This window comes from Lepidochelys kempii, chromosome 6 (assembly GCF_965140265.1).
Source record: "Lepidochelys kempii isolate rLepKem1 chromosome 6, rLepKem1.hap2, whole genome shotgun sequence".
NCBI lineage: Eukaryota > Metazoa > Chordata > Testudines > Cheloniidae > Lepidochelys > Lepidochelys kempii.
The window spans coordinates 105,449,162-105,467,698 of NC_133261.1; the positions used below are offsets into that span (position 1 = coordinate 105,449,162).

Genomic DNA, 18,537 nt, shown 5'->3' on the forward strand with positions numbered 1-18,537 from the left:
TTTTTTCATGCTTTGTGTGTATAAAAAGATCTTCTATACTTTCCACAGTATGCATCCGATGAAGTGAGCTGTAGTTCACGAAAGCTTATGCTCAAATAAATTGGTTAGTCACTAAGGTGCCACAAGTACTCCTTTTCTTTTTATGGGAATTTACTTTCTAGGATGCTTTCTTGTTTAATTAAAAACACTGCTGTGCTTGCTAAGCAGCTTTGCTGGCTCTCCCCCACCCTGGCTTTATTCTGGCCATGACCAGGGTCCTTTCCAGATCTTACAAATTTCAGCCAAAGGCTAACTGGAGGTATAAAATTTAAGATTATCAAGCCTAATTTGTGCAAGATGATTCATGGCTAGGCCGAGATTAACCAGTGTGCACTCTCCATTTGAGGAGGGACCCCAACAAACAGGGCAAAAAAAATTAACAGTGCTGCAGTGCAACGCTACTCACTTAAATATGGCATAGCTTCCCCACTGTCATGACAGAGGAGTAGCTAGCCAAACTTGAGCAGCCCTGTGACCCTTTCCAGCCCGTGTCACAATGTCCTTCACTGAAGTTTGGCCCAGCTGCACCAGACCTGAGCAGTGTGTGTGGGTTACATGTGGCTGTGTAAGTGTGGAGCAAGTGGAGCCGAGCATTCAGGATCAGGAGGAGCCAGCTTAGTCCAGGACAGGAATGGAGTGCTGGGATGCTGGGGTGTCAGTGAGTGGCCAGGAAGGTCCCTGGGGTGGTGGGTGAAGGACTGGGGATGAGAATTGTTGGTGGGCTGTGGGATGAGAGGTTGGGGGCAAGTGAGAGATGTTGAGGGATGGTGGGGTAGGAGTTGGGGCGAGTGAGAGATGTTGGGGGTGAGTGGGGAATGTTGGGTGTTGTGGCTGATGCGCCCGAAGTGTTCGGGGCTGCAGTGATGTATGTCAGGTCTGCTGGGTGTGTGTGTGTGTGTGTGTGTGTGTGTGTGTGCATGTGCTGTCAGGATAAGTGGGGGCCGGTGGAGAGTTGTTGGAGTATATGTGGCGTGAGAGGGACATTCAAGGGTCTGTGTGTGGATGGGGTAGAATGGGAATTTGGAGGTATATATGGGGTGAGGTATGTTTGGGAAGAGGGGCATTAGGAATATCTTGCCTTTCATCTCCCTCCGAGAGTAACAGGCACTTTTTTCAATTGCTTACAGTCTGTACTTGCCAGTAGAAAAGCAATTCCCATAAAATAAAGCCGCAATGATAATTAACTATCACACTTCCCTTTGCAATAAGAGGATCAAAGTCTCTATTTTGTTTCTAGCATTTTATTTTTTTCTCTCTCCCCTGCTTCCTCCTCCATTACTCAAAGTACATTCTAAAGCTTGCACTGATGTAACAGGGAGAAAAAATGAGACCATTGACTAGATTCAGTCCAGGGTCTGTGCTGACAGAAAGCCTGATTAAGATTGGGGGGATTGCGGTGGCACAAATACTTGCAATCTTCTGTCTGTCAGGGACCATGCAACAAATCAGTACACTCTAAAAGTAGGCAGTGCTTGTCAGGCAGACAGGATGTGTCCAGAGTGGCTGACAGACATGCTGAGTCAGCACCATTGTCTCGGCAGCCTCTGCTGGTGGCACACCTACAGAGTATCTGATGAAAATGAAATCTGACCTTGACTGGTGCACAGGGGTGCTGGAACAATTTTTATAGTGGGAGTACTGAGAGCCATTGAACCAAACTGTAAACCCTGTATTTAATGGGAACCACTTCAAGCCAGGGGGTGCTGCAGCACCCCCGCACCCTTAGTTCCAGCACCTATGCTGGTGGAATGTTCTCTGGGATGAAGGAGCCAGGTTGGTCTAGGGATGCACCATTTATATCTGTAGTAAGAAACTGAGCATAGCAATTTTTGACATATGATTTTATTTTCATGTATGGCAGATACACTAAGTAAATTATTGAAGCAGTGACCAATCTTGTTCTGTGTTTTATAAAGCACGATATAGATACTCAGCACTGTATACATTAACATTGATTTTAAGTGTTGAGGATCAGCAGCTCTTGTTGACATCACTTAGATCTGTAGGTGCTTGGCACCATGAAAATCTTTTTCTTCTGATTACAGAATGAATGCAGATGTTATGTATGGCTCTTTAGCAAGTGTTTGTGATGGATATCCCTCTGCGGTGCAACCCGGAACTGGGGTACTAAGCCCTCTGTCTCACCAACCTGGGCTCCCTCTTACTCCATGATGCTGTGACAAGCTACAGTCCCCTCTAGGACTTGTACTCACACAGGCAGGGAAAAACCTAGCTGCAGTTACATGAAGGCTTTGGCCATTCACTGCATGAAACAACAATGGAGGGGCTTCTGCCAATTCCTCACAGCTCCCCACCTAGGACCCCAGAGCTATACCATCTTACCCTGGTCAAAAACCTGACCAGTATAAATGTATTACCCGGTCCGCCCCTTCCTCGATGTGGAGAGGACAATGGCCCAGGCCCTTTTCCTGAGCAGATTCCCCATGCACTTCATGCAAACCACACTGTTTTAGGTAAAATATAAAACAGATTTATTAACTACAGAAAGATAGATTTTAAGTGATTTATAAGTAATAGCAAACAGATCAAAGTAGATTACCATAAGAAATAAATCAAAAACACAGTCTGAGTTCTCTAAACTCAGGATTAGGACAGGATTTGAATCAAGTAGTATCTCACCCTGCTAGATAGTACAAACAGTCCACCAAGCCTCCAACACAGGCAGACTTCCTTCTTTCCTGCCTGGGACCCTGCTCCCCTAGTTCAGTCTCTGTTTCTTAGGTATTTCCAGGTGTTGTGTTGTATGGGCAGTGAGGCCCAGTGGTCATGTCAATTCCCCTTTTTATAGCTTCTTCCATCTTGCTGGAAAGATCTTTTGCTGTGATCTGAGTCAAACAGTTCCCATTGTGTAGTGCTATCTCTGAGAGATTTCCATTGTTCATAATTCCTGCGGTAATCCTTGTGAGTGTTTGTATTCTTCTCTATGGGCCATCAGTGTTGTTTGGCCTTTTATGGTTATACCTGAAAGGCGGCTTGTGCGCGGCTTGAGGCTCCCAACCTCACAACATGTTTCAGTGGCACATACATAGCAAAACTTCATATACAATGAGAGCACAAACAACTTAACAGGATACTAATGTTCAACAAATTAAGACTTTTAAAATGATACCTTCCTCAGGCATACTTTGTATAAAACATATGATAATTATATCATCAATGGTGAATATGGGGTACAGAGTGTCACAGTGTTCATGTTTCAGCTTTTCAGGAAAAGACTTGTTGAAAAGAATGTTGAAACGATATTTTAAATGCAATATTCTTTCCAAGTTTTTCTTCTAGTCAGCACTGCAAAGCTTCAGGCTTCTCACAATGTATGGGTATGTGATCCTGCATCTTTAGGAAAGTAAAGCCAGATTCTCTAAGTTCATTTGGCTCAGTGTGGGGGCCCAGTTATGCATCCATGATTCTCTTCTTAGCTTTGCCTCAGCAGAAGCTGGAGAGGCTTGAAATGGACGTATTCTAGCCTGCAACAATTGGCGTAGTCTCCAGGGGAGCATCTTGGATAATTGAAGTGCACTGTTTTCAGCCATGTTCCCTATACTGAGGATTGCTGGGGTTAAGGAAAGCAATAGGAGCCAGCTACACTGGCTCTACAGTTGCAGATAATCTCCACTGCTTTTTCACCATCTGAGAGGTACAAAATATCAAAGTGGGCCAGAAATCTGGCTCATAGAGAGTATGCAAAAGTATCCTAATATGTCTGTGTGATGCAGCAGTTGTTATAGTCACTGTTCATTATTTAACAGTTAGTACTGTATATAGTAATACTCTTTTTTTTTTCAGAGCTGTTCAATTGTTTATCTTCATTAGCAGCCCTATATTTTGCACAACAGCTCCCACTCCCACTCCTGTTTTTCTGACTTCACTGCATCTTCCCAATACATAAATGAGGAGCAAATATTTACTTAACAAGGAGTTGATGGTGAATTATCAAAATAATCAACATATAAAACATATGGAAAGCTGCAAAACAAAAAGCAGATAGTTTGGGGAGAGTACCAATGAATGCAATTGGATTGTTTAACCGATAGCATTTGTACCATTGGATACAGTAGTAGATTTATTTTCAAATTGTTGAGACTATCAATTTCATACTTCTGTTTAAAGTTTTTTACTTACTATTGCTGCAACAGCTGTTTTGGCTGTTGGAAAAAGGTTGAAGAGTGGTCAGAGGTTATGCACAGCCCTGCAGTTAAATAGGAGGGAGCTCAGTAGGTTGAAAAGCTTAATTTCTAGCTGACCTTGAGATCCACCCTGCTTGGAAGATGGAAGAGCAGAACTCACCCTGTCCCACCTTGACAAGCTCTCCCTTTATCCTTTTGCTCACCATATATCTTCTCCCTCTATCTCTTGGCTACTAGGTGTGTTGGTGGAAGGAGAAGATGAGTTTGCTTCTTCACTTACCCACACACTGCAGGTCAGAGCCTGTGCTCAGAGAGCTTTTGTTGTCCCATCATTGTACAGATGAGGGTCCTTCCCTAGAAAAGGGGGGTGACCCATAAAGGCCTCAAAAGCTTCTACATTAAAATAAATAGATTTCACTCATACTCATACTTGTTTAGATGACACCCATATTTTAATTAACAATCCCAGCTGCACTTTAAAGGTCCTTGATGTTTTTATCATGAAACGGACATATGCTCTTCTTCAAGTGAATGAACACGAACAACTAACTTTACACATTTATTTTGTTTTTCAGATGACAGAAGTCAAACTGTGCTCCCTTTAGTGAAATCATTTTGTGAAAAATCCTTCAAAGTGGATGAATCAATTCTTGTTTCTTTGTCTTTCCATTTAGGGAAACTATGTAATGGACTATATGGTATGATTTAATGATTATTATAAATTCAGTGACTCAATGTATTGTGAAGTATACAGATGATAAATATTTGGCTATCTGGACATTTTCTAAAGTGGGATGATAATTAGGAGTACAAAAACCCTCTGAAACCATCTGTAACATGGAGATTGGATTGTCTTTTCTTTTTCATATTTTCTCTACTTTCATTGTTTTGTTTTGATGCCTAGTTTTGTTGCAAGTTTCATCTTGAAGTGAGTGTGTTAGTTTTAGTTAAACTATAAACCTTTGAAAATAGGGCATGATATTACCACAGCATCTAGCACCTTATTGCTATGTCTCCTCAGACACAGTACAAAGAGTTAGCCCAGGAAAAAATGGGAGCAAAAGAGGCTTTATGTCACTTTTGCACCACTTGGATTCCTGGCTGCTGTGGGGGCTGAATCTGCAGCTCAGAATTCTCAAAGCAGTGAGCTGAAGAAACGCTCCCCTTGCACCACCAACATATGTTCTGCACTAAGGCCTGTGAGGCTAAGGCAGTGTAGGGCCACTTAAGTTAGCTCTAAACTGCTCCCGTATCATGGGATTTCTCCTCTAACTTTGTGGTCCCTATACACCTATCAACTGGGTTGGGGCTGGATAGAGATCAAAATTCAGCCCATTGATCTTTTAAGTGTAACGTGAAATTCACTGTACTACAGGTGGCCCAGATAAACTCCTCGATGCTACTTAAACCCTTAAGGTCCCAAAGGCTTAATTTGTGCAAAGGGCTTTGCCTGAGCTCAGTGAAAATGGTGGTGGTGTTCATTTGGAGGCAAAAAGGGGAATAAACATGACCCTACCACTTTTAAAATATATTCACAATCCTCCCAAATGAAAGCCTTAATATTCTAAAAATTATATATTTCTAAAATGCAGAAGTGAAGATTCCTTCTTCTATGGGTAGGTTTAATTTTTCTGTAATCACTATTTCTCCCTACCACTTGCAATAAGGAAATGGTTCCTACTGGAGTCATTATATGAGAATGAACAGGGAAAATGGTTTATTTGATTGCTCCAGAAACAAACTCAAGTTGTTGGATATTGTTAGCTTTTCCCCTGGTATTCTGTAACAAGAAACTTAAGCATTAGTGTTGTATTTTTAAAGGAATTTTTACTCCAGAGCAACACTTGAGATTTTTGGAATTTTACAAGAAACTTTGCACACTGGGTTTACAGCAGGAAAATGGACACAATGATAATCAGATACAACTTCAAACCCTAGAGCAAGAAAAGAAGTATATATCAGTAAGGAAGAACTGTGCTTACAACTTTCCAGTAAGTTAACTGCTATTTTATAAAACTTACATTGTGCACATTAGCCACAAAACAGGAATAAATGTAAGATGTAAAATCTGTTACCATATAGTATATTGTGAGCCAAATCCGAACATCTCTGCAAAGCACAAGTAAATTGACTTAGTGCAGGGATTCTCCAAGAAGGCTGTGAGTAAAGCTAAGTTCCTGTCACAAATATTTTTCGTAAAAGTCATGGACAGATCACGGGCAATAAGCAAAAATTCATGGAAGCCCATGACCTGTGCCTGACTTTCACTAAAAGTATCTCTGACAAAATAGAGAGGCGAGTTCAGCACCCATCGGTTCTAGGCTTTGGGGTCCCCTGCCACTGCGGTGAATGGGAGTTCTGGGGTCCCCCCGCACAGCAGCTGAACAGCTCTGCGGGGGGAGGCCCTGCTGCCCATAGTGGCAGGAGGCTCTGGGGAGATCCCTGACACCTGCAGTGAGTGGGAGCCCTGGGGATTCCGCCGTCCACAGGAGTTGAGCTGCCGTGGGGTCTCCTCACCCCCCGCTGCAGTGGGAGTCCCAAGGGGTCCCCACTGCCCACTGTGGCTGGGAGCAGCAGGGTCCGCCCACTGCAGCCAGGAGCTGCAGGGTCCTGCCACCGGGGGCAGGACTGAGAGCTATGGGGGGAGGGGAGCTACGGTGGGAGTCTGGCTGGGAGCTCCAGCCTTGGGGCTGAAAATGTCACAGAGGTCAATGGAAGTCACAGATTCCGTGACTTACTTATGTGCCGGGCCGACCCACAACATTTTGGCACCTGAGGCTCAAATGACGCCCGCACATGCCCTTGCTTGGGCCAAAACTTTGAAATTTTGCCTTCTTCCTCTTCTACTCCTCTCATGGTACTGCTCTGCTACCTACCCCAATAAAGGAGAACTAACAACTTAAAATGCATTGTTCAAAAATTTTAAGTAACACTTAACTTTCAAATGCCTGAACAGCAAATGTAACTTTTCTTGTCTGCATAGTAAACACTGGCATTTTTATCTGTTTGAATCATCAAAGTGGTGCTTTCCGTGCCTTCTTGGTTGCAAAGATTTGAACTTCTTCCTGAAGCTCCACGGTCTGGGCCCGTTCATGCTCTATTGAGATGGTTGCAAGGTCGACCAGCCTCTCCTGTGTCATTGTGGAGCATAGATGTGTTTTTATTAACTTCAGCTTGGAGAAGCTGCATTCTCCACTGGCAACTGTTACAGGAAGTGTTAGAAGTATGCGCAGAGCAACAAAAGCATTTGGAAAGAGGGTGGTCATCTTATTTGTGAACATGTATTCCAGAATAGCCTTTGGAGTTGATCCTGCTGAAATGTATCTTGAAAAGGCTTTCAGTTCATCACCTAAATCACTTGCATCAATATCGCACATGTCAGCATGTGTCAACACTGTCTCTAGTGCCCTGCGTTGCTGGTGTAGGTCTTCTTCAGGCATAGTGAGGAGTTTTGGAATATCATACAGCATCCCAAATATACTGCTGGGTTCCTTGAGCTGCATGAAACGTTCTTCAGCTGACTGTATTGCACAATCTAGCACCTGGTTAAAGAATTCAACTTTGAATTGTTGTTTGGGGTCTCTTATGGGATTATCCCGTGTCTCGTAATCAAAATGTCTTCTTCTTCGGTGACTCTTGTGTTCTTGAATGGGTGGGAAAATAGCTTCAGTGTGAAGTTCCTCTGTCAACTTCTGTGCACTCTTCAGAACGTTTTGAAATGCCTCATCTGACCAGTAAGACTGTAGGTATGACTTTGCTTTGTCCAGTTGTTCTATTGCTCCACATATATGAAGATCAACACCTTGTAGTCTCTTGCTTACAACATTTATTTCAAACAGTATGTCATGCCACAACACTAAGCCACACAGAAATTTGAAGTTATGTATGTTTCTGGTGATTCCATTTCGCTCTGCCACTGTTCTCCCACGAACAATTCCTGTCATAGCATTATCCTCCATAATGGCAACCATGGAATCATCTGTCTTCCCAATTTGGTGTTTGATAGGCTTTATCACCTCCACTTGACTTTCCCATAATGTAGCACTCAGTGGTTTCAGTGTCAGAGAGGATGTTCCCAGAAGTTGCTTCAAAATTTGCCATCGATGAGTTGATGCAGAAAAAAATACATAGATGCTTTGAATTACATAAAAAATTTAGCAACCTCACTAGAAGCTGATGCTGCATCACTGACCACCAAGTTCAATGAATGAGAACTGCATGGGACAAAAAAGCTTCAGGGTTTAACTCTCGGATCCATGTCTGCACTCCTCTGTTCTTTCCTCTCACGTTGGCACCATTATCGTAGCCCTGACCTCTCATGTCAGCTATCACAATTCCCGTATCTTCCAGCTTTTTAAGAAGCACATTTGTCATACCAGCTCCTGTAGTATCATCAATGTCAATAAATTCTAGAAAATGCTCTCTGACAGTCACCATTGCAGGGACATTTTCACTAGTTTCTGTTGTTGTTGTAAAACACACCATTAAAGTCATTTGTTCCGTATGGCTGATGTCAGGTGTGCAGTCCAGAATAAAAGAGTAATATCTTGCTGACTTCAGATCTGCCACAATCTTCTGTTTGACTTTTGTTGCCAGTAACTATATGATTTTGACTTGTTTTTCCAAGGTAGTGGTGTGTGTACATTTCTTGGGTCATGACTCTTCTTAGATGCTCCTGCAGTACAGCATCAAATTCAGCCATCACCTCCACAGTTTTAAGGAAGTTTCCATTGTTTGGCACATACAGCTGATCTGAAGTGCCATGCAGTGCTAGGTTTTGGGTTGCAAGCATTCTCACAATGGCAATGAGCCTTTTCAGAACATTTTGCCAGTAAAGAGACTCTGATACAATCTTCTCTTGATGCTGATCATCTATGGTGGCCTTTAACCTTAGTCTCATCTCAAGCTCTTTCCACCTATGGAATGCTCTCTGGTGATTTGCTGCCTTCTCATGGCATGCCAGATTTCTAGCCAGATTTTTCCAGTCCTTTGTTCCTGTAGAACCCAATGCAGCTGGAACATTAGACTGGAAGAGTTGGCAACAAAAACAGTATGCAGCATTCTGGGTTTTTGAGTACATAAGCCATGGCCTCTCCACTTTGTCACCGTTGGGGATTTCACGCCAGTAATGTGTTGGATGGAAACTTCTATTTTCATTGTCTTTGGGGAACATGAAGTTTTTCACGTGCTGTGGCCTATGCAGTACAAGGAAGTCCCTCAGGCTACTGCTCAAGTGGGTCCACATTCAGGGATCATCTAGATTTAAGGAACTAAACTCAGCAGCAGGTGTTTCTCGCGCCTCCACCACACTCTTCTCTGATCTACACTTTTCTTCAGGAATGTGCATGGTTACATCCATTTGAGATGGAAATACGGATGCTGCAGTAGCTGCCAGGTCACCTGCACTCTGACTAACTGGAAGATCAGGCATCTCCTCACCACTCACATCGTCACTGGGGCCGGAAGGCTCACTGTGAACATTTGTGTCTATGTATCTCAGGAGAGCTCCTTCCTGCTTAGATAGAAAAACTTCCTTTGCTTTCTTTCATTTTCTGAATACTGCCTCAGAGGGCTGTTTTCTTCTTTCACTCATGACTGCTGTTCTGTGCCAGCTGTAGTGACTCTCAACTCTCTATTGAAGGGGATAAATAAGCAGGCTGGTAGGAGGGCCTGAGTGAGGGAAGATATCAACGTCTTAAGGGCCTAACTGGCTCCTACTACTTCAGGTGACTGCTTGTTCTCCTCAAGTGGGTTCAGGGAAGCAGCAGGAAACAGGAAGCTCCCTGCGAAGCTGGTGTTAATCAGTCCTGTAGGTGCTAGAGAGGTACATAAGAAGCTCCTCCTCCTCTCTCTCCCTGCAGCTCCTGCTGCTTTCTGTTATTCCCTCTCACCTTTTCTCCTATCTGCCTGTTATGTCTCTTGTGCCCTCCTTTCTCCAGCATAGCACTCCACCATCTCTGTGCATCTAGAGCAGAGAGAATACATATGCACCCAGCAGCAGACATAATTTTCTACACTCTGGGTCCTAGTGGCGCCCCCCACAGTCTGGCACCTGAGGCGGCCGCCTCAGTTCGCCTTATGGTAAGGCCATCCCTGCTTACGTGACATAATCATAGCCTTAGTTATGAGGAAGGATCCTCATCACCAAATCACAGAAAACCAGTGGTGAGTTTTGACCAAGAGATTCCTGTCATCGGTGATCTCCAACATACACAAGGGGCACAGGATTTAGCTCCGAATGAGTTAGATATGCATCTAATTTATGAACCCTTATGTATTTGCTAAATAAAAGGTCTTTTCACATATATAGAAATGAGGCTTTTATGCCTAAAACTATTGTTTCGATTAATCCGTCTTCTATTTTGAATGTATACAGGTATCCTTTATATTTAAAGGAAAATTTCTTTATAGGCAACCTTTCAGCCATGTTTTTTTAAGTTGGCTTAAAATACACACAAAATACATAATTAGATATCTACTGGTTTACTTGAGCAAATGCATGTTTTGTGCATAAACAATGGTAGCCAAAATTTCAGAAATTGGCTTTGTTGCTGGCTAAAAATGTATTTTATTTATTTGTATTTAAAAGCTCCAATTGAAGGTTTTAGTTGTTTAGAGACTAATTTAAAATATGTAAAACTAAAGGATCCGTATCCACAATGCCAAGACTTTTTCCTGTCCTCCTGGAACTGACCCAATCTCTCAGAATATAAATTGCCCATTAGCTAACTCATCATGAAATAATAGGTTCCTGTGCAAATTATTCTGTGTTTCTCAATCTCTCTCTTCAGAAAAAGCCTTGCAGCATGTCCAGAAGTTAGCTGATCCAAACTGTGTCAGACCATAGGGGTAGGAGAGAGTTCCAGAGTTGAGGACCAGTCAAAGAAAATGTCCTATCACCAGCTCCCCCATTTTTAAGTCAGTGTGTATTAGCTCAAGTGTCCTGCTGATTACAGCAGCAGTGGTGTCACACAGGGGAAGAGGTGGTCCGTCCAGTAGCTGGAATCCCAAACATTTTGGCCCTGTATGTGTACATTTGGATTAAAGATTCCATCTTATTTGTCCACAGGCCATGATTGCTTTTGTGGATCCAAAAAACTTCCATTTGGAACTATACTCTACATTTTTCTGTCTTTGTCATGACCCTGAAGTGCCAGTCAGATACACTATGGCTATTGGCTTGTATGAAGTAAGTCCAGAAAGTTTCTTTGTTAATACTTCAGGTTTTTTTGCTTTGTTTTGCTTTTTAATATTTTATGTGGTTTTTATATTTGTCTGCTTAAATTGACATTTGTTATATTTTAACTACGCAGTGCCTCAGTGAGAAAGCTTTGGAAAATTTGCTAAAATTCTTCAATTTATTGAAAGTCTTCTTATATAGAATTATATCCACTACACATGTTTTAAAATATATTTTAAGGGACTGGAAATTTAACTAGAAGGAAGTTATCATTGACTTTGGTGTGGGAAGTTTCGGCTTAGTGGATTAGGAGGACAGCAGATAGAAAAAACTCCAGGACAGGAAATAAATAAATAAACAGTATGGTCCAAGATTTTGGAGACAAAGGGCCAGAGGACAGGACTTGGGAGAAATAATTGGGATTAAGGGAAAGAATTCTGCCCCCCCCCCCCCCACACACACATCCCAAACCAGTGGGGGGAGAGTAGATTTTAAAAAAGGCAAGAAGGATGGAATTTGAGGGAGACATGAGTGAGAGCAGCTTGTACAGGAACCCACAAGGGGAGAGGCAACTCTCGATCTAGTCCTGAGTGGAGCACAGGATCTGGTCCAAGAGGTAACTATAACAGGACCGCTTGGAAATAGTGATCATAATATAATAACATTTAACATTCCTGTGGTGGGAAGAACACCTCAACAGCCCAACACTGTGGCATTTAATTTCAGAAAGGGGAATGATGCAAAAATGAGGAGGTTAGTTAAACAGAAATTAAAAGGTTTCAGAGTAACAGCCGTGTTAGTCTGTATTCGCAAAAAGAAAAGGAGTACTTGTGGCACCTTAGAGACTAACCAATTTATTTGAGCATGAGCTTTCGTGAGCTACAGCTCACTTCATCGGATGCATGCTGTGGAAACTGCAGCAGACTTTATATACACACAGAGAATATGAAACAATACCTCCTCCCACCCCACTGTCCTGCTGGTAATAGCTTATCTAAAGTGATCATCAGGTTGGGCCATTTCCACCACAGTGCTGGAAATGGCCCAACCTGATGATCACTTTAGATAAGCTATTACCAGCAGGACAGTGGGGTGGGAGGAGGTATTGTTTCATATTCTCTGTGTGTATATAAAGTCTGCTGCAGTTTCCACGGTATGCATCCGATGAAGTGAGCTGTAGCTCACGAAAGCTCATGCTCAAATAAATTGGTTAGTCTCTAAGGTGCCACAAGTACTTCTTTTCTTTTTGAGAAATTAAAAGGTACAGTGACTAGAGTGAAATCCCTGCAAGCTGCATGGATGCTTCTCAAAGACACCATAATACAGGCTCAACTTAAATGTATACCCCAAATTAAAAAACACAGTAAAAGAACTAAAAAAGAGCCACCCTGGCTTAACAACCATGTAAAAGAAGCAGTGAGAGATAAAAAGGCATCTTTTAAAAAGTGGAAGTCAGATCCTAGTGAGGTAAATAGAAAGGAGCATAAACACTGCTAAATTAAATGTAAAAATGTAATAAGAAAAGCCAAAAAGGAGTTTGAAGAACAGCTAGCCAAAAACTCAAAAGGTAATAACAAAATGTTTTTTAAGTACATCAGAAGCAGGAAGCCTGCTAAACAACCAGTGGGGCTCCTGGATGATCGAGATACAAAAGGAGCACTTAAAGATGATAAAGTCATCGCAGAGAAACTAAATTAATTATTTGCTTCAGTCTTCACGGCTGAGGATGTTAGGGAGATTCCCAAACCTGAGACGTCTCTTTTAGGTGACAAATCTGAGGAATTGTTACAGATTGAAGTGTCACTAGAGAAGGTTTTGGAATTAATTGAGAAATTTAACAGTAACAAGTCACCGGGACCAGATGGCATTCACCCAAAAGTTTTGAAAGAACTCAAATGTAAAATTGCGGAGCTATTAGCTATGGTTTGTAACCTGTCCTTTAAATCAGCTACTGTACCCAATGACTGGAGAATAGCTAATGTAACGCCAATATTTAAGAAGGGCTCTAGAGGTGATCCTGGCAATTACAGACCGTAAGTCTTAACGTCAGTACTGGGCAAATTAGTTGAAACAATAGTAAAGAATAAAATTGTCAGACACATAGAAGAACATAAATTGTTGCGCAAAAGTTAACATGGTTTCTGTAAAGGGAGATCATGTCTGACTAATCTATTCGAGTTCTTTGAGGGGGTCAACAAACATGTGGACAAGGGGGATCCAGGGACATAGTATACTCAGATTTCCAGAAAGCCTTTGACAAGGTCCCTCATCAAAGGCTCTTACGTAAATTAAGTTGTCATGGGATAAGAGGGAAGATCCTTTCATGGATTGAGAACTGGTTAAAAGACAGGGAACAAAGGATAGGAATAAATGGTAAATTTCCAGAATGGAGAGGGGTAACTAGTGGTGTTCTTTAAGGGTCAGTCCTAGGATAAGTCCTATTCAACTTATTCATAAATGATCTGGAGAAAGGGGTAAACAGTGAGGTGGCAAAGTTTGCAGACAATACTAAACTGCTCAAGATGCGTTACCTAGGGAGGTGGTAGAATCTCCTTCCTTAGAAGTTTTTAAGGTCAGGCTTGACAGAGCCCTGGCTGGGATGATTTAATTGGGGACTGGTCCTGCTTTGAGCAGGGGGTTGGACTAGATGACCTCCTGAGGTCCCTTCCAATCCTGATATTCTATGATTCTATGACCAAAGCAGACTGTGAAAAACTTCAAAAAGATCTCACAAAACTAAGTGATTGGGCAACAAAATGGCAAATGAAATTTAATGTGGATAAATGTAAAGTAATGCACTTTGGAAAAAATAACCCCAACTATACATACAATATGATGGGGGCTAATTTAGCTACAACTAATCAGGAGAAAGATCTTGGAGTCGTCGAGGATAGTTCTCTCAAGATGTCCATGCAGTGTGCAGCAGCAGTCAAAAAAGCAAACGGTATGTTAGGAATCATTAAAAAAGGGATAGAGAATAAGACAGATACTATCTTATTGCCCTTATATAAATCCATGATATGCCCATATCTTGAATACTGCATACAGATGTGGTCCCCTCATCTCAAAAAAGATATACTGGCATTAGAAAAAGTTCAGAAAAGGGCAACTAAAATGATTAGGGGTTTGGAACGGGTCCCATAGGAGGAGAGATTAAAGAGGTTAGGACTTTTCAGCTTGGAAAAGAGGAGACTAAGGGGGGGATATGATAGAGGTATATAAAATCATGAGTGGTGTGGAGAAAGTGAATAAGGAAAAGTTATTTACTTGTTCCCATAATATAAGAACTAAGGGCCACCAAATGAAATTAATGGGCGGCAGGTTTAAAACAAATAAAAGGAAGTTCTTCTTCACTCAGCGCACAGTCAACCTGTGGAACTCCTTGTTGGAGGCAGTTCTGAAGGCTAGGACTATAACAGTGTTTAAAAGAGAACTGGATAAATTCATGGCGGTTAAGTCCATTAATGGCTATTAGCCAGGATGGGTAAGGAATGGTGTCCCTAGCCTCTGTTTGTCAGAGGGTGAAGATAGGTGGCAGGAAAGAGATCACTTGATCATTACCTATTAGGTTCACTCCCTCTGGGGCACCTGGCATTGGCCACTGTCAGTAGACAGGGTACTGGGCTGGATGGACCTTTGGTCTGACCCAGTATGACAATTCTTATGTTCTTATGTTCTTAGAGAATGTGAGAAAAGAATATGCTGCATTTGATCTGATTCTGCAATCCTTCTCTAGGACTGTAGGATTTGGGGCTTAGTTGGCAGTGTGGGGAAGACATTGTAAACACCAGGTCTAGGCAAAACATTGACTGAATGTTAATATTAACAGAGTTAGAAAGTTATAGAAATGTAACAAGTATGTATATTATAATTAACTGCTTGGTTTTCTATAAGCTGCGCTATCCTGTTTTATTAAATATATTAGATGGTGTGGTTGTGTAGGTATTAATGATTTTTAAATGGAATGAATTGCACAAATGAATGTAAAATCCCCTTCCTCAATTTAGTAATAATCCATACTCTTCAGATGGTGGCTTTCATCCAAGGATTGCAGAGCTTTACTGTAAGCCTCAGAGCAACTCAGGACTCACTCTTATTATCCCCAATTTATAGACAGGGGAGAATGAGGCTGAGATTAAACAGTTTGTTGAAGGTTTTACGGTGAATTTGTAGTAGAATTAGAAATAAAACCAGTGTATCTTGACTCCCAGTTCCCTGCTTTAACCTCTGCACAACATTGCCGTAGAAGGAGCTAATTGAAGCTAGTAGTGGAAATTGTATAACTAGCGTATAATTCTGCAAAATCCGATACTTAGTGTGTCTGCCTCCAGACACCTTTAAACTGATATTTGAATAAATAAAAGAAAATTATTTTATCCCTGTAAAAGGGACTCGTGAGATTACACTTGAAATGCTGTGCACAGTTAGGGTATGTTAATGTGTTACTATGTCATCAGTGTAATTAGTCATCCAAATGTCACACCGATATCAGTAATTTATGATGCTCATCTCTAGTTGGATATATTTTTGATTTAATATGCTTTGTAGCCATTTCCTAAAAGAAATTATATCCTTCCTCTTAGCTGGAGGTAAACAGATTGTTAGCATGAGCTAAGTGATACAAAGAAAATGATTAAAGAGTATCAAGTATTACCTCAAAAGGAAGCTATGATTTACCCCACATGGCTGAGAAGTCAGATTCCTTGACACTTTTCTCTTATTTGCTGCCATATGTTACTGATTGTTTTAACATTGACATCAGGCTTACTGCAGAACTTTAAATGTGACTTGTGAAATCTAATCAAAAATGCCAGCAGCCTTGGAGTTTATGAAGTGAGAACCTCAAATTGCAAAGATTACGGAGGCTTAGGGCCTATAGCTGACGCCAAACCAACCTTTATTTCTTCAATTCTGCTGTCTGACTCTGTTACCTCTGTTACTGGAGCATGCAGCAGGCTGTTTTAAAAGCCCTGAATGTTTCTCTAAGTATTTGCAGGTCTTCTTTTTAAAACAAAACAAAACAAAAAACAACAACCCCACCTTTGGAATATAAACATTAGAAAAGGAATCTCTTGTTAACCCAGTCTCAATGGCATGTTTAATAGTTATGCAACAGCTCTGGTGTTCATTTTGCATGCTGTTATAAAAGCAATGTTATATGCTAATAGCAGGAAAGTACATAACCTCAACAATTTTAAAGTGCAATTTGTGGATATTAGAGATTTGTTCAGCATCCATACTTTCATATTACTAGTCAAACCATGCTGAAAAGTAAATGCAGCTATTTTAACTGTCGTATTTCCATGAAACTAAAGTGTGTTTTTGTTTGTTTGCCTTACTGTCATTTTTTAGGTTGCTAAGCTTTTAGATTCTGGTGTGTATGTAATACATAAAGAACTGGTAACACTACTACAGGATGATTCATTGGAGGTAATATATTTGCTCTTTTTTATTTGTTGGTTACATTAATTTAGTTTACATTAATGCTTACCAACAATACAATAAACCAATATAATGAATGTTTGAAGTGATTAGTTTTACTTTTGGTTCACATATTCTATAAAGATTCAAGGAGTCATTTTAGACTCAGATTTATCTTGGTGCCTTTGAAGGTGATGACTGTAGGAAAATAAAAGGGGAAAATAGGGGGATATTTCAATTCAATAACCCTCCCCTGTTTTTATCGTATTCAAAATTTGGTTGAACATGGTATAATTTATCAGAAGTGGCAGAAGCTCTCTTTGAATGGATACATACATATAGGTACAGAAATCTAAACATACTAAGCATGGAGAATGGGGAGAATCAAGGAGCAGGAGGAAGTCGGAGTGTCAGAGGAAGTCCAGGTGGGTACTCTGTATGGGGAAGGAGGCAAAGTTGGGGTATCAGGATGGAGGCTTTGCATTGAGAGTGGGGGATAAGTAGAGTGTCAAGGATAGGAGTGGGAGTGGGGTGAGTGCTTTCCCTGGGGAGTGAGAAGAGCTATGGGATTTCGCTGGGGTGGAGCAGTTGGCTCCAGGCTGGGAAGTGGGGGCCCAGTGGTATGCACCAGAGGTGGCTGATCCCAGCCTAATCACCTGGTTTCCTACCTGCTCCCCAGACCGATATTTGGCACTGCAGCAACCGCTTGAGCCCCTCTGGGTTTCACTCTTGCCTCTGCCCTCAGCAGCCCTGGAGCCCTACCTGGCTTGAGCAGAACAACAAAACAACTTGCTTAAGAAGGATATGCAGGGTCAGAAACATAGATCACAATAATATATCCATTGCAGGGGTGCTAGACCCCCCCCCTTGGATTCCACTGCCCCTGTAACTTATCAAGATTGATTAATTTATACAATTACATGTAAATCCATTCATTTTAAGTATATATAGATTATGGAGAGGTTTCAAGTTTGTTTGTTTTTTCTCTGACTGAATGGGAGGTATAATAGTGTTGTGATTAAGGGACAGAACTTAGAGAAAGGAGACCTAGATTTTTGTCCATGGTCTGGCACAGACTTTCTGTGTGACCTTGGGCTACATACCTAAATTTCATCTGCCTCAGTTTTGCCATGTGTAAAATACTTAACCGTCTTGCAAAGATGTTGTGACACTTTTGGTTCTCCATTGAAATGGCCAAACGATTAAATAAGAAAAAAGCAATTCAGTCCCAATGCAGTAAAATACTGAAGGAATTTCAACTCTTGTCTTTAGTATGTGACTACTCATTTGACTTCAGTGGAATTATTCCAATATCTGGCCCACTTTATTTTGTATAGAGCCAAGATATTGAAAAATAAATATGGATTTTGGGTGCCCAGCTTGAGACACCTTAAAAGGGCCTGATTTTCATAGAGCAGGTTCTCAGCACTTCTGAAAATTATGGTCCCTTTAAGATGTCTCAATTGGGCACTCAAAAATTGAGGCTCTAAAACCATCTGTCATCAATTTAGGATTTGTCCCTACAGTATGTTTAATAGTGTTATTTCTAGTCTAGTTTTAAATGCCCCAAACTTTCAATGGCATGTTAGTCTGCATTTCCAGAGTAAAATATAATACACTATCAAGTGCAGTTTTGCTAAAGCTGGATAAAAAAAGAGTTTTAAGTTTTATCTGGCAAAAATTGTCCAAAATATATTTATTTGCTTTCATATCTGATGAAGTTCTTACTAAACTGTCTGGAAACTGCAGAGG

The 18,537-nt window shown here is 41.3% G+C and overlaps 1 protein-coding gene across 4 annotated transcripts in view; it reads left to right on the forward strand.

Moving 5' to 3' along the window:
* Nucleotides 1-18,537, forward strand: part of PPP4R4 (protein phosphatase 4 regulatory subunit 4) — a 119,302-nt gene that overhangs the window by 72,131 nt on the left and 28,634 nt on the right. For all 4 annotated transcript variants that reach the window (XM_073349556.1, XM_073349559.1, XM_073349557.1 and 1 more), the window contains 4 exons: nt 4,760-4,882; nt 6,006-6,175; nt 11,254-11,373; nt 16,717-16,794. In XM_073349556.1, the coding sequence (XP_073205657.1) occupies nt 4,760-4,882; nt 6,006-6,175; nt 11,254-11,373; nt 16,717-16,794 (491 nt within the window). The remainder of the gene's footprint in view (nt 1-4,759; nt 4,883-6,005; nt 6,176-11,253; nt 11,374-16,716; nt 16,795-18,537) is intronic.